The sequence below is a fragment of the Motacilla alba genome, chromosome 8, assembly GCF_015832195.1.
Source record: "Motacilla alba alba isolate MOTALB_02 chromosome 8, Motacilla_alba_V1.0_pri, whole genome shotgun sequence".
Taxonomy (NCBI): Eukaryota; Metazoa; Chordata; class Aves; order Passeriformes; family Motacillidae; genus Motacilla; species Motacilla alba.
In genome coordinates, this window is record NC_052023.1 from 1140392 (window position 1) to 1155985 (window position 15594).

Here is a 15594-nt window from a genome sequence, read left to right on the forward strand (position 1 = left end):
GAATTCAGGAAAACAGAAAATGTGGAATTCAGGTTTAAAGCGAATCTCAGCTAATGCAGGCTCCCACACCCCTGGGAATGATTCCTGAGCCGTTCCCAGTGCCTCAGAACTGGAACCTCTCCCCATCGCTGTTCCTCACACGAGCTGCCCTCTCCCAGCTAACGGGGAACATTGCCAGAGGAGATGGCCTCAGGTCCTGCCAGGGAGCTTTAGGCTGGACTTTTGGGGAAATTTCTTTGTGGGATGGGCTGTCCCTCCCTGGAGGGATTTAAAATCCCTGTGGATGTGGCACTTGGGGACACGGGGCAGTGTTGGCAGTGCTGGGGACGGTTGGACTCGATGGTCTCAGAGGGATTTTCCGACCTGAATAATTCCATGAGTCTGTGAAGCCAAGCTTCAACCTGAGGGCAAGCCAAGCCAGGAGATAACTCTGCCCTCACCTGGAGTGACTTCACCACGGTGCTGTTCTCCAGGTGGGGAAAGTCCTCGAGCATCCACCTCGGCAAGAGGGACACAAGGGTGGCCTTGACCCTTCACAAAAGGGAAAAACAAACCCCAAATGTTACTCCGATGTGTTATTCAGATATTCCTCACGCAGGATGAAACCATCTGGATGGGAAGGGGGCTTGGAAACTCTGGGTTCCCCATTCTTTAATTTCACCAATTTCGTGTTTCTTTCACTTTTTTTTGGTTGGTCTCTGCCTTACTGTAGAGCACCAAAAGTCGTTTCATGTGACAGCCTGATGAATGTGTGACATTGCCCTCAGGCCGAGGTGAAAAGGACTCTGTAGTTGGGTTTAAAATATCCCAGAATAAATGTTATATTTCTTCTATATACAAAAAAATGAAAAAAAAAAAAACCAGAGTAAAAAGTAATGAATTGGAAATAAGGGAAGAAGATGTGGAGGAGAAAGGAATACCTTTTCCTGACTGACTTTTTAAACATCACAACTGCAAAAAGAATGGATAATCCGACCACGCTGAGGCTCAGTCCCAGGAAAACTCGGATGTCATCATCTGCAGGGGGATGCAGAGGGAGGAGGTCACGGCCTCGGTGGCACACTCACTCACCATTTCCTGCCCGGCTGCCAGAAATGCTGATCAATCCCTCAGCCCGCGCTGGTTTTGCTTTTGGTTTGAGAGCTGTAACAGCTCGTGACCTTTACCAGAGGATGCGCGAGCAGAGCATCCCCAAATGGGTGGGAAATGCTGAAACACGTCCCTGGTGCCTGCTGCGGGATGGAACCAGCCCCTTGCACGGGTTAATTTTAGATTTTTCTGGTTTGACACCTCCCCTTGGACTGGGCATTGCATTTGAACCTCGTTGGAAAGCAGAGCTCGGAGCTCGCGTTCCGTGGGTGCTGCTCACCCCTGAGAGCACCACATGGGGAAAATCTCCTTTTATTGGCTCCGACCTCCCCACAGCACCTGGGAGCTCTCAGTTCCCGCTGCCAGGAGCTGCTGGGGTTAAACCTCCCGCTGGTGGCCAGGAGAAAGCCTGGCTTAGCAAGGCAGAGCTTACCCTGGGACATCTCGCTGTAGGCGCTGCCCAGGAGCGGCTCCTCTGCAGGGGCTGCAACAGAGAGGGGGGAAATGGCTGTGGTTCCTTTGGAGGGCTCTGGCTGACACAAAACCCGCCTCGGCTCTCTCTTTTTAGAAAAGTAAGCGATGGTGTAACGAGGACAATTAATCTCCCTGAGGCAATGAGCAGCTCCAGCTCTGCCCGGGCTCTCCACAACGTCCCCACAATTAATTGAGATGTTGATCAGCTCCTGTCCCCACCCACAGAACCTCTTCCCTGCTCATCCCTCCCTCCCCTCAGCACCCAAAACAAGGATTTAGTCCCCCTGGGGAGCTCCAGCATTTTTCAAGAGCACTCCCAGGCTGTTTGACAGCTTTTCCAGAGAAATTGTGGATCCCTGGCAGTGCCCAGGCCAGGCTGGATGGGCTGGAGCAGCCTGGGACGGTGGGAGGTGTCTCTGCCATGGCAGGGGTGGCACTGGGTGGGCTTTGAGTCCCTCCCAGCCCAACCCATTGTGGGATTCTGTGATTCCCAAAATGCCTGCGCCCCTTGGGAATGAATTTCCTGAGAATTTCCGTGCAGTGAGGGAAGATCTGCAGCTGGAGGCCCTGCCATGGCAAGAAGCCTCTTTCTGCTGAAACCAGCAGCCAGCTCTGATCCTGGCCAGTTCAGCAGTTCCCTCGGGATCCCTTGTCCTTGGTTTGGTGTCGCAGAAGAGGGCCCTGCCCCGAGGACAGCACCCAGCAGCCAGGGCCAGCCATGGACACCCAGCCAGGAACGTCTGCTTGCATTTCTTGGGAACAACTGCCCTTCTCCAGGGGCTTCTGCAGAGCCACGGAGCTGCTCTGGCCCAGGAGTCCCTGAGCAGGCGCAGAGGACCCACCTCAGGTGGCATCAGAGCCAGGAGCTGAGCACACCCTTGGGTGTCACCTGCGGTGTCACCTGCAGGCCCTTGATGGCCCTGCCCGGCCCCACCTGGCCCCTGCACCCAGCCCTGCCCAGGCCGGGCTCTATTTAAGCCCAGCCCAGCCCTCAGCCCCCAGCTGGGCTGTGCTGGGGCAGCTCTGGGGTCAGGCCCTGCTCTGGTGTCACAGCCTGGCCTCGCCCTCCTGAGCACCTGCCCAGCCCCGGAGGGCACCCAAAGCCACCCCCAGAGATGGAAATGAGATTTTCCTTCCCTGAACCCTTCCCAGCACTGAGGCTGCCTGGCGTGTCCCTTCCGAGGCTCCCTTGGCTCCCATCCAGGTGGGAAGGGCAGGCTGGGGCTGCCCAGCTGCTCCCTGCTACAGCTCTTGGCTGTGTTTTGGTTTATCCGTAGCAGGATTGTGAGTTCTGCGTGTGCAGCCTCACCTCTCTGCCACGGAGAGGGACAAAAGCTCCCCCGGTGCATCTGCTGAGGGAAAATGAGATTTTTTGGCTGCTCCAGGTCTGTGCAGGGGAGCAAAGACCAGCTGGAGACGGGCTTTCCACAAACACATGATTAAATGGATTTTATCTTTTCCTATCCCCCTCGGTGGGGAGGGTTTGCCCTGTTCCTGAGCCGGGGAATCCCCCAAGGGGAGGAGCGGCAGCTTTTCCCCCCGGGCTCACCTGGGCTGGAGCAGGGAGCGCTGATCCCGCCGGGATACACCGCGTACAGCCACACACGGGGGGGAACCGCTGCCCCTGCCGGGAAAGGACACGTCTGCCTTCACAACGGGATTTTGGCTGCTGGGAGGGCTCTGGGCTTGGCCAGGGGGGTCTCACGGAGTGCTGAGAGCGGCTGGGCTGGCCCTCGTGGGTCTGGTGTCATTCCTGGCCCATCAGATCATTTTTAATTCATTTTCTTTCCCTCCCCATCCCCTCCTTCCCCTGTGATCTTCACCCAATCCCACTGTCTGCCCTCAAGCCTCCAACTGCTTCCCTCCTCCTCCTCCTCCTTCCCTAAGGGCTCTTCGTGGCCCCACTCCCCAAAAACAAGCGGGCAGGGGCTCAAACTCGAGTGAAGCTGCCTTGATAGTCTGGTTTGGATTGACAATCTAATTCAGATTGATAGTCTGGTTTGGATTTATAATTAATTCAGACTGATAGTCTGGCTTGGATTGATAATCTAATTCAGACTGATAGTCTGGCTTGGATTGATAATGTAATTCAGATTGATAGCCTGGTCTGGATTGATAATCTAATTCAGATTGATAGCCCGGTTAGGGTTGATAGTCTGGTTTGGATTTATAATTAATTCAGGCTGATAGCCCGGTTTGGGTTGATAAGGTCCTGAGGAGCCGTGCCAAGCACAGAAGGGGCTCCTGGTGGTCCTACCTGGGATGTAGGTGTCTGTTTGGTGCTGTGGCACTCTGTCCCAGCCATACTGCTCCTGCTGGCCGTGCTGGGAGCTGGAGACCCACTCGAGGATGAACCAGAGCAGGGGGCTCTGCCTGGCCCGGGGGGGCTGCCAGCGCACCAGGACCCTGCCCTGCTGCTCAGCCTCCACCTCCACGGCCTCTGGGGCTGGGAATTCTGGGGAGAAAGAGGGCAAGGGCTGTCAGCCAAATTCATCCTTGGAGACTGGGAAGGGTCAGCGCAGCCCAGGGCAAATGTGGCTTTCCTGGAAGGGCTTGAAAACTGGAGGGAGGACAGGGAATTATAGAATATGGTGGGCTTACGTATAAACACACACTATATATAAATATATATTAATGTACTAATCTGTATTTCATAGAATTATTCAGGTTGGAAAAGACCTTAAAGATCAAGGCCTCATGTCCCCAAGTGCCACGTCCATGTGGCTTTTGAATCCCTCCAGGGATGGGGATTCAGCCCTGCCCTGGGCAGCTGTGCCAGGGCTGGGGATCCTTTCCAGGAAGGAATTTTCCTGAATGTCCCCCCTGATCCTCCCCTGGCCCAGCCTGAGCTGTTCCCTCTGCTCCTGTCCCTGTTCCCTGGAGCACAGCCCGACCCCCCCTGGCTGTCCCCTCCTGGCAGGAGCTGTGCAGAGCCACAAGGGCCCCCTGAGCCTCCTTTGCTCCAGGCTGAGCCCCTTCCCAGCTCCCTCAGCCTCTCCTGGGGCTCCAGCCCTTTCCCAGCTCCCTCAGGTGTTCTCTCAGGTGTGGCTGGCACAGCCCAGGTGCCCGTGGCCCCCCCCGGCCAGCTGTGCTCCTCCCCAGCCAGATGTGGAGCTCTGTGCTTGCCGATCCCAAACCCACACCCTCAGCTCTGAAACGCCTCAGCTGTCCCTGCTTACCAGAAACGTGCAGGGTTCTGATAAGCATCAGCGCTTACAGAGGTTTTTCCACCTTGTTTCTCTTCAGTTTCTTTTTAGTCATGTGTTTGTCCTCAGCTTGAATGGGACTTTCCCCTCCCATTGCTCATTCAGAGGCGTTTTTCAGAACTAGCAAAGCGTGGTTGTGGGGGAAGCCACAGCCCAGGGCACAGGGACCATAAGGTGGTCCTGAAAGGATTTAAAAGGACTTTTTCCCCCTTCTTTTTCAGTTTGGAAGGGCCCAGCTCCCAGTGGGGTTGCAGGAGCTGCTCTGGAGCAGAGGAGCAGCCTGGCACCCTGTGCTTCGCCAGCCCACACGAGATAAAACTTATTTTTAAGCTTGTTGCTGCAGCCTTGGGAGGTGAAGGGCTGAGATTCCAGAGCCTGGAGGGGCTGCAGGAGAGCTGGGGAGGGACTGGGGACAAGGGAAAGGGGGACAGGACACAGGGAATGGCTCCCACTGCCAGAGGGCAGGGATGGGTGGGACATTGGGAATTGGGAATTGTTCCCTGGGAGGGTGGGGAGGGCTGGGCTGGAAATCCCAGAGCAGCTGTGGCTGCCCCCGGATCCCCAGCAGTGTCCCAGGCCAGGCTGGAAGGGTTTGGAGCACCTGGGACAATGGAAGGTGTCCCTGCCCTGGGACAACGAAATGAGCTGGGCTTTAAGGTCTCCCTCAACCCGAACCACTCCAGAATTCTGTGATTCCACATCCAGCTGGGGGGCACCTCCGGGGGCCTGTCTGGAGGGCTCTGTGCCCTGCGGTGGAGCGGGCAGAGCTGTGCCAGGGCTCTTCCCGTGCTCGCTCCAGCCTTTCCCCGCAGTCCGGGCACGATGCGGTCCCGGGGCTGCCCCCGTACCTTCCTGAGCTGCAGCCCGGTTCAGGGGGATGCTGGCCGGCCTGGAGGCCCCTTTGGCGTTGCGGGCGGTGACGAGGAGGCTGCGGGCTCCGGGCGGCACCAGCACGGCGCACTCGGTGCCGGGGGTGAGGCACAGCAGCCGCGCTCCCGCGGGGCTCTCGGCGCTCACGGCGTAGCCCAGGATCCTCCCGCGGGCATCCCGCGCCGCCAGCGGCTGCGGGGGCGACAGCGGCCGGGATCTGCGGGGGTCTGACCCCGAGACACCCGCCAGGGACAGCCGCGCCCCGGCGGGGGGCACCTTTCACGGGATGGGGGTCGGCTCCGTGCCGGGCCGGGCCGGTCCTGCCGTGCCCGCGGCCGCGGGGAGCGGCACCGGCGGCGGCTCGGGGAGGAGCGGCGGAGCCAAACCTCGCGGAGCTGCCCCGGAGCCCTTACCTTGATCAGCACCGTCACCTCGCGGCTGCCGTCGGGCAGCGCCCGGCCCAGGCGCCGCCACACGGCGGGAGCGGCGGCGGGGGCTGCGGGACGAGCGGGGACACCGTGACACACCGCGGGGACACAGAGGGGACACCGTGACCCACCGCAGAGCACACCGGGAGTGGCACCGTGACACACCGGAGAGCACACCGGGAGTGGCACCGTGACACACCAGAGGGCACCTCAAGGGGGACACCGTGACACACCGGAGGGCACCCCAGGAGCGACACCGTGGCACACCGGGAGTGACACCGTGACCCACCGGAGAGCACCCCGAGGGAACACCGTGGCACACCGGAGGGCACCCTGAGGGCACACCGTGGCACGCCGGGAGTGACACTGTGACACACCGGAGGGCACCCCAAGGGGACACCGGGAGTGACACCGTGACCCACCGGAGAGCACACCGGGGGTGACACCGTGACACACCGGAGGGCACCCCGAGGGGACACCGTGGCACACCGGGAGTGACACCGTGACACACCACAGGGCACCCCAGAGTGTCACGGTGACCCACCGGAGGGCACCCGGGGCTCCCGCACACCCGCAGCCCCCCGGGAGCCCCTCCGGAGCGGGGCCCTGCAGAGGAGCCGCGGCGGGCGCTGCTTTTGGGGCTGAGAGCCCCCCGTGCGCCGCTGGCACCGGGCCGGGAGGGCAGCGCTGCCCGGGAAGGCTGAGCCGGCCGCGCCGGGCCCGTGCCGAGGCCAGCAGCTGGCACGGATGGGCGGAGCGGCTCAGGGTGACCGCGATTCGTCGCGACGCCTCGGCTGAGGGGGTTTTTCCACCGAGGGCAGCAAGCAAGGCGCTAAGGAGGGTGGAATCCCTTCGGTCGGAAAAGCCCTCTGAGAGCATCCAGCACAACCATCCCCAGCGCTGCCGAGCCCACCACCGCCCCGTGTCCCCAACTGCCACATCTACAGGCGCTTTGAACCCCCTCCAGGGTGGGGACAGCCGTGCCAGGGCTGACAAACGCCACGCGCGGGTGTCACCGGCGCTGAGCCCACCTGCCTCGGGGGTGCGGTACACGAACGGGGGGCTCCAGGCGCTCCAGGGGCTCCGGGCGGTGCCGAGCCGGCACCGGGCCTGGAACACGAACTCGGTGTCGCTCTGCAGCTCGTGCTGACAGCGGGGACCCTCCTGTGCCACGCTGTCACACTGCTCCACCTGCAAGGCAAGCGGGGCGCTGGGGGAGCGGCACCCGGCGGGTCCCCGCTGCCACCGGCACCCCCGGGCGCTGGGGAGGTCACGGCCCTCCCCGCGGGATGGGCACGACCCGCCCTGTCCCCTCCTGTGCCACCCTGCGGGGCACTGCCGGGGCCCCCAGCCGCGCTGGGAGTGTGCCAGCACGGAGATTTTGGGGCTCCTGTGGCACCTCAGCCCTGGCAGTGCCCAGGGGCGTTTCCATCCCTGCCCCGGGTGGGTTTGTCTGGGGTGTGCTCTGAGCGTCCCCCAGGATTTTGCGCCTCGTCCTTGCGGAGCGGAACGTTTGGAAACATTTGCAGTTCCGTCTTTTTGCTCCAAAAGCCGAGATAACCCTGCCCACGAGGCCATCTGCTGTCCCCAGAGCGGGGCCTGGCCGGGGGTGCCCGTCTGGCCAGCAGCAGAGCAAAGGGGTGAGTTTGGAATGGCCCCAAACATTCCCGCTGCCCGCGGGCTCTCCGGCAGGAACGGGGCTGGCGTCTCTTCCCCGGGGCGGGTGAGGGGGCTCTGGGGGCTCACGCTCCACGTCGGGGTGCCCGTGGCCCTGTGCCTCTCCTCGCAGTGCACGCTGCTCAGCCGGGTCTGGCTCCTCCAGCGCGTGGTGGTGCGGGCAGGGGACGCGTCCGTCGTCTCGGCGCCGATGGCCACGGGCAGAGCGGGCACCACTGCGGGGACAGGAGGGAACGGGTGGGGCGGGGGCTGCCCTTGTGCTCGGGGGTGTCCCCAGAGTGACACGGCGGGGCAGGGTGGGCACGCACAGCCCCAGCATGGCGTGCTGCTCACGGGGGGACAGAGGGAGGGAGGGATGGATGGGTGGATGGATGAGGGACAGATGGTGGGATGGATGGGTGGATGGATGTAGAGGGATAATGGAGGGATGGAAGGATCAATGCATAGATGATGGATGGAGGGATGGACAGACAGGTGGAGGGAAGGATGGATGGATGGAGGGATGGATGGATGGATGTGGAGGAATGATGGAGGGATAATGGAGGGATGGAAGGATCAATGGATAGATGATGGATGGAGGGATGCATGTGGAGGGATGGAAGGATGGAAGGATCAGTGGAGGAAAGGATGGACAGATGGATGGATGAGGGACAGATGGAGGGATGGATGGATGGATAAATGTGGAGGGATAATGGAGGGATGGAAGGATCAATGGATGGACAGATGGATGGAGAGATGGACAGACAGATGGACAGATGGAGGGAAGGATGGATGGAGGGATGTGGAGGGATAATGCAGGGATGGAAGGATCAGTGGAGGGAAGGATGGACAGATGGAGGGAGGGATGGATGATGGAGTGACGGATGAATGTGGAGGGATAATGGAGGGATGGAAGGATTGATGGATGGAGGGATGGACAGACAGATGGAGGGATGGATGGATAGGTGGAAGGACAGATGGACGGATGGCCATACCAAGCTCCTGCAGGCTGAGGTGCCGAGGGGCCGAGCGGGCAGTGCCCAGCGCGTTGCTGGCCTGCACCCACACTGAGTAGTGGCTGTCGTTGTGCAGCTCGCTCAGCAGCACAGGTGAGTCTGCAGGGAAGGTCTTCTCTTCCTCATCCTCCTCATCCTGTGCCACCACCCTGGAAGCAGAAGGCAGCCCTGTCAGTGCCCGTCCCAGCACCACCCCCCTGCCGGCATGGCCACCCTGAGGTGTCACAGCTCGTGACCAGGGCAGGGCCACCCCCAAACCCAGTGTTTGTCACCCCTGAAACAAGCTGGAAAATCATTCCCTTCCCTGACACTGCTGCTGGGGGTTTGTGTTTTCCCAGGGGCAAGGGAACTCCTTCCTTCCTTTCTGGCTGCACGCCTCAGTTTGATCCCAAATTTAGGTAGGAGCTTTGTCCCCTCTCCTCACAAAGCTTCCACATGATGGGATTTAATGCCTTTAAAATTGAGTCAGGAGAACTGAAAGCCTGCCAGGCTGGTGCCACAGGGACCAGCCCTGGCATCCTGGGATGGGGTGTGACATGCCAGGTGGTGTCACGGGGACCAGCCCTGGCATCCTGGGATGGGGTGTGACATGCCAGGTGGTGCCACGGGGACCAGCCCCGGCATCCTGGGATGGGGTGTGACATGCCAGGTGGTGCCACGGGGACCTTGGTGGCAGGGAGCACCCCGGGGTGGGGCTGTGGCACAGCATACAGCAGCCAGCAACTCTGCCTCAGCTTCCAGCTGTGTTTTGGGCTTTGGGCAGCGTTAGGTTCTCGCTCTGTCTATCCCGGAGGGAGCCCCAGCGGCTGGAAGCTGCAGCTTCCCTGCGGCGGGGCTCGGTGGGATGTGAGCCGGGCACTGCCACGCTCCGTCCTGCAGAGCGCACCCTGCGGTGGAGCCTGCGGCTCTCGGGCACGAGGTGACAAAACGTGAGCTGTCGGAAGTGGAACTGGGGCACGGCAGCGCCGCTGTCACCGGGGCTGTCACCGGGGCTGTCACCCGGGGCTGTCACCCAGGGCTGTCACCGGGGCTGCCGCCCCCGAGGCCTCACCTGCGCAGGTGGAGGCTGTGCCGGGTGGGCAGGTGCGTGAGCCGTCCCGGCTCCCAGCCGCACCGCAGGCGCTCCGAGCCCTCGGCGATGGCGCAGCTCAGGTTGCCCGGGGGGTCCGGAGGGTCTGCGGGGCGAGGCCGGGTGAGGGCACGGCCACCCCGGCTGGGGCCGGCCGCGGCTCCGCGGGGCTCGGGGGCACTCACAGCCCGCCCGGAGCTCGGTGCCGCACACCAGGCGGTCCCTCCGGGCGCAGCGGGAGAAACAGGTGACGGTGGCGAAGGGCGCCTGGAAGCGGCGCAGCCGGAGCCGCGCGGCGCCGCCGGGCAGGGCCAGCGGGCTGCCCTCGGCCAGGCTGTAGTTGAGGAGGATGAGGAGCTGCGCCGAGGGGCAGCCCAGCCAGGACTGGCAGACGATGGAGATGTCGGAGCCCAGCCGCACCACCGGAGCGGGCTCGATCCAGACGCGCCCCTTGCACTCGAAGTTCGCAGCACCTGCGCCAAAGCGGGTGGGATGCGGGGCTAGCCCGGGGCTGCAGGGCTCGGCAGGGAGCTGCTCTGCCCTCTGGGATGCTTCTCTGCTCCCTGGGATGCAGCCGCAGCACGGCTGGATCCTGCAGCCAGGGGATGACAGCCCGCCCTGCTCACCTTCATTCCCGGGGGATGTGGGTAAAGGGGGGCACGAGTGATGCCGGGAAGAAATTGTCCCCCGGAGGGTGGGCAGGCCCTGGCACGGGGTGTCCAGAGCAGCTGCGGCTGCCCCTGGATCCCTGGCAGTGCCCAAGGCCAGGCTGGATAGGATGGGGAGCGCTCTGTGCCTGCTCCGAGGTCCCCCCAGCCCAAAGCAGGCCGGGGCTGGGGTGAACCCCCCTCCCCCGGCCCCGCTGACTCATCCCGGCAGATCAGAAACGGCCCGTTTCGCCGGTTTCACCGATTTCAGGTTTGCTCTAACGTTCAAATGAGTGCAGGGAAATAACCCGCGCTCTGCGAGCTCTGATCCCCAAGATTAGGGCGGCGGGGGCGCTGCCCTTCCCTATCAGATGAAGCTCCGCAGCAGCGCCGGCTCCCGGGCGCTATCGGCTCCATCTGCCCTTCCTGGAAAGGGCAGGGCTGTGCTCCGGGGCTGCAGCGGCAGAGCTCGGCACGGGGGCCGCGGGGGCCTGGGAATGGCCCCGGGAATGGCCCCGGGAGCCTGGGATTGTCCCCGCTCCACGGAGGGGAGAGGGAAGGAGATGCAGCTGCAGGGCACGGGGACCCCCCTGCGACGCTCCCCTCAACCCCGCAACTCCGTAATTGTCCTATTCCCACCCCAAATCCCCCGCGGGTGCCACCCTGGTGGCCCTGTGGCCGTCACTGACCTGGGCACAGGCAGCAGAGCAGGACGGGCAGCACCAAAGCCTGGCCGGGCCCCATGGGCTGGGCTGCGGCATCGCCTGAGGGGTGAAAAACCATGGAGCAAATCCTGCCGGGAGGAGCAGCAGCGGGAAGGCGATGCGGGATTGCGGCAGGGAGAGCTGAGCAGCCCTGCCTCGGAGGAGGGGGCGCTGGGGGGCAGGGGGTGCTGCCCCTCTGCCCAGAGCCACCCCGAGTGCTGGCTGCAGGGCTGGGCTCCCGTGGCGACAGGAGCGATGGGGGCACTCTGGAATGAGCCCCCTGAGGGTCAGGAGCACCCGGGAAGGGTGGAAAAGCTGGGGGAGCTGCTCAGCCTGGAGAGGAGAGGGCTCCAGGGGGGCAGATCCCTGGGGATGGATGTCTGGTGGGGGAGTAAAGGTGATCGAGCCAAACTCCCTCTGGCATGGCCCAGGGACAGGACAGGAGGCAATGAGGTCAGGAAATCAGGAAATTCCAGCTAAACATTAAAAAAAAGCTCTTTAAAGGTGGCCAGAGTGGGGCTGCTGCCCTGAGGATTTTGGTCCTGCAGTCTCCATCCCTGGGGATGCTCAGACAAAGTTTTAGGGGACAGAAACTCCGTGTTTCCATAACAGTTTTCCCACAGGTCCAGCCCAGGCTGAGCCAGGCTCTTCCCAGCAGTGAACCCCTTGAGACAGCCCCAAAATCCCAGGCCAGGCTTCCCACCTGTCCCCAGGGAGTCACCCTTGTGCCTGCATCCCACAGGGGTTCAAATTTCCCCCTGCTCCCTTTGTCTCTCTCCACGGCCTCTTTGGGAGAATTCCCACAACCCAGGAAAAGAAATCCCAGCCTCACCAGCCTCGTGGGGCTTGGATGTGGGGCTGGAGGGCTCTGCAGCAACCACGGCACACACTGAGGTGAGGAGCAGGGAGTGCAGCTCCAGGGAGAAATTGCTCCTTTCCAAGAGAAGCGTCCTCCTGGGAGCATCCCCCTGGAGCTGGGGTGGCTCTGGCATCCCCCAGGCCCCTCTGGGGTCACAGAGCAGACCCTGAACCAGCCCTGCCACCCCCATTCTCCTGCCAGGGGCCGAGCACCCAGCCAAGCCCACGCTCCCTCGTTTTCCTTCCCCGTGCAATACCTGCTGTCAGGAATGGCAAGTTTCCCTGGAGGGAGGCCAGAGTCCTCAGTGAAAGCTCTAAAATGCTGTTTTTCAGCCCAAACCAGGCCAGCAGCAGCAGCAGCGAGTGCCTCGGTGCCTCTCGTGCGGGGTGAGGTGACCTGGTTTGGTTTTGGGGCTGATCAAGCAATCATCGTGGGTGAGTCAAACTTCAAGTGCCTCCCTACTACCTGACCTACAAAGAGAAGCTGTTGGCTCCCGAGTGCCCTGGAGCCTTCTGCAAACCAGGGCAAATGAAAAAAATGCAGTTGGGGTCAGATGAGAAGAGCTGGAGACTCTAAATCTGCCTCCTCCGGAATCACATCTGTGTTTTTATTCCAATTCAGAGGCATTTGCAGACTCCAAAGCCAAGGGAACGAGGCCATTTGGGGATGCTGGGCTTTGAGCAGGTTCCTGGTGAAGCCTCCTGGTGCGTTAGGGCTGAAGGAATGGGAATTCAGCAGAGAAGGGAGAAGCTGCTCCACGGTGCCAACCCAAACCCGCGGAACCTTCCCCAGGGGCCGTGCCAGCAGGGATAAACGCAGGAGCAGCGGGTGAGGAGCAGCAGCTGGGATGTTTCGGGGTTAAACGCAGGGGGCTGGGAGCTGGGAAAAGCAGGGAATCCTTACCTTGGCAGTCCTGAGGACATGTGGCACCGGGAGCTGCAGCAGCAGCGTGGGGCTGCCCGGCACAGAGCAGCCGAGTTTCCCTCCCAGTCTGAGTCAGTCCTTGGGAAAACCCAGCGCCCCTCCGGGCAGAGCCCCGGGGCAGGGGACACCCCAACGTTCAGGCAGGATTTGGGCTCAGCCTGGTGGAGCTGAGCCCATCCCCAGCGGGTGGCTGAGGTCTCCCTGGGAGCACGGCAGAGTCCTGGGTGCTCAGGGAAAGTCAGGGAAAGAACTTCTCCTGCCGACCCCAGAGGCATGCAATGAAAACTCCCTGAGGAACGGGGGTGTTTCCACCAGCACTGAGTGTCACCCCCCCGGTGACACCCTGTCACCCCCCCGGTGCTCGCCCTGTGCCCAGCTCACCCAAGGATGTGGCAGGCAGCGCTGGGAGATCCCAGGGATGCTGCAGGGATGCTCCGGGGATGCTCCAGGGATGCTGCGGGGCTCTGCTCCCGGCTCCCTCTGCTGCTCCCACAGCCCGGCGCTCCCTCCCTCGCGCCTCTCAAAGAGTTAAACCTCAAGAACAGTGTTAACCTCATTAGACACTGCAACCACAGGAAACCCCGCACTGCTCCCGCCTCTGCCTGGCGGAGGAAATGTCGGGGAACAGAACTCACCCCCCGGGGAAAGGCAGCGCCTCCCGCTGCCGGCGAGCCCCGGCTCCGCGGGTTCCGGCTGATCCACGGGGATTTTTGGTGCAAGGGAGAGCGGGAGGCTGCCGGCACGGCGGGGGGAAGCCTGGCTGGGTGCTGTGGTTGTGTAATGTACATAATGTAATGTATATAATGGATGCAATGTGTGTCGTGTGCCTGCGCGGCGGCAGGAGCGGCTGCGTTTGTGTGCTCGCACACACCCCGAGCGGGACCGGGGGCGTTCGGCGGGAATTCCAGCTTTGGGATGTTCTGGCAGTGTTCAGTGCCCGGGGCACGCAGCTGGAGCTGCACGGCCAGCGTGCACATCTGGAGCCAGCTCGTCTCATCTGGGCAGGGACAGGCACATCTGGGCAAGGACAGGCACATCTGGAGCTGGCACGGTGCGGTGGGGTGCGCAGCTTTCCCGGGACAGGGGTCAGAGCCCCTGGGCGCTGCGGGCTCCTGCATTCCCAGCCCCATCCCCGCTGCCCTTTGACTGACGGCTCCTTATCTCCTCCTGAGCCCCCGGAGCTGCCGCTCGGAGCCCCCTGGGCAGCAGAGCCAGAGCTCGCACCCGGCTCCTTCCCGCTGGTTTCTCCTTCCCCTGCTCAGGAATCCCGGCTGCTGTCGCCTTCCCCTGAGGCAGCCCCGCTGCCCCCCTCGTGTCTGGGGCTCTGTGCTTTGCTCAGGCGCTCCTTAGAGGCTGGGTTTAGGGACAAACTCCTCCCTGTGGGGCTGGGGAGGCCCAGAGCAGCTGCGGCTGCCCCTGGATCCTGCATTGTCCAGGGCCAGGCTGGACAGGCCTGGAGCAGCCAGGGAAGGTGGAACGAGGTGAGGTTGGTGCTCCCCTCCAGCCCAAACCATTCCAGGAGCGTGTGATCCTCTGTCCAGAGGCGGAAACGCCTTTCAGCATGCTGGTGCCCCGCAGAGATCCCTCCCGAGGCTGGCCCGACCCCACAGCTCCTCCCAGCACGGCCGGGACGGTGCCTTGGGATCCCGGCCTGGCACGGGGTTGGGCCCGATTCCCCCCAGCAGCGCCCAGGTTTTGGGGGCGCCGCTCCCCGGGGCTGTGCCGTGCTTTCCCAGCGCCCCGGCGATGGCACCAAGCCGGCCCTTCCCCTGCCCTGCCTGGGCCGTGCAGCCCCCGCGGGCTGGCAGGGGATGGAAACGTTATTAATGGATCGATGGAACGTTTGCTATCGCCGGTGGGCACGCTCGGGCAGAGCGAGGAAAGGTCGGGACAGACGCGGCTCTGCTGCCGAGAGCGCGGCTCTGGTGTCACTCCCAGAGCCGTGCCCGGCCCGGGGGACACGGGGGACACAGACGGGGCGCAGGCTCGAACCCTTCTGGCCCTGCTGGCGGCTGCGAGGGGACGCCCGGATATTTGATCCCAAAACTGCCGCGGTGGCACCGGAGCCGGGGGTGGGGACACTGTCCCCGCGGGGGCTTCCCTGTCCCCGCGGAGGGGGTTCCCGGGGACAGGGACATGCCAGAGGGACAGGGATGAGCGCTGCTGGCGTCAGCCCCGCTGGCACGGCGCTGCAGGCAGGATCGGGTTCCTCTCCGCGCTGGAGCACTCCATGTTCCCCAGGCCAAGCTGCGGGCTCGGGACAGCTGCAGGAACAAGGAAGGTGATGTCAGTCAAAGGGGGTTTGGCTGTGATTTTTGGCTGGGGTAAAAGGGCAGCCGAGATACGGAGAGGTTGCTCCCGGACTTTAAAGTCAGTTTGTCCTTCCTGTGAGCCGTGCCAGGGAACGGCCCCCGCTCCTTCCCCGCGAGCAGCACGGGCGTGAATCAGCCGGGAAAGGGAAATTTGGGGCAGGGTTTGCTGCTCCCCGCCGGGGCAGAGCGCCGGGGCCAGCCCAGCGTGCCGGGGCGAGCGGCAGCTCCTGCCCGCGGGGCCACCGTGCCACGCTTCCCTGCCGAGGCTGCGGGCCCTGGCCGTGCCCAGGCAGGTCGTGGCAGCGAGAAAAATGGGAATAACCCTTCCCAAAAGGGGCTG

General features: G+C 62.9%; 1 protein-coding gene across 4 annotated transcripts; it reads right to left on the reverse strand.

Annotated features, from left to right (window-relative positions):
• Positions 1-6: 6 nt before the first annotated feature.
• LOC119703822 (interleukin-12 receptor subunit beta-2-like) lies at positions 7-12394 on the reverse strand. 4 transcript variants are annotated; one of them, XM_038144223.1, is made up of 13 exons: positions 12275-12394; positions 11145-11219; positions 9791-10281; positions 8719-8888; positions 7814-7959; positions 7099-7258; positions 6053-6135; positions 5618-5831; positions 3821-4018; positions 3113-3187; positions 1523-1573; positions 921-1017; positions 7-531 (listed from the first exon to the last, which is right to left on the reverse strand). In XM_038144223.1, exons 2-13 carry the CDS (start codon positions 11214-11216, stop codon positions 210-212), a joined length of 2079 nt encoding a protein of 692 aa, XP_038000151.1. In that variant the 5' UTR covers positions 11217-11219; positions 12275-12394; the 3' UTR covers positions 7-209. The 4 variants fall into 4 exon arrangements, with proteins under 4 accessions (XP_038000151.1, XP_038000150.1, XP_038000148.1 ...); XM_038144222.1 differs by having other exon boundaries at positions 7099-7959; positions 9791-9914; positions 9994-10281; positions 12275-12388; XM_038144220.1 differs by having other exon boundaries at positions 7099-7959.
• Positions 12395-15594: the final 3200 nt, after the last annotated feature.

Coding starts and splice junctions, on each gene's coding strand:
- LOC119703822 (XM_038144220.1), bottom strand. CDS start 11,216: ATGCCGCAGCCCAGCCCATGGGGCCCGGCCAGGCTTTGGTGCTGCCCG. Junction 7,960..8,718: donor CCTCAGCCTGCAGGAGCTTG/GTATGGCCATCC, acceptor CTGTCCCCGCAG/TGGTGCCCGCTCTGCCCGTG. Junction 1,574..3,112: donor CGCTCCCTGCTCCAGCCCAG/GTGAGCCCGGGG, acceptor TCTCTGTTGCAG/CCCCTGCAGAGGAGCCGCTC.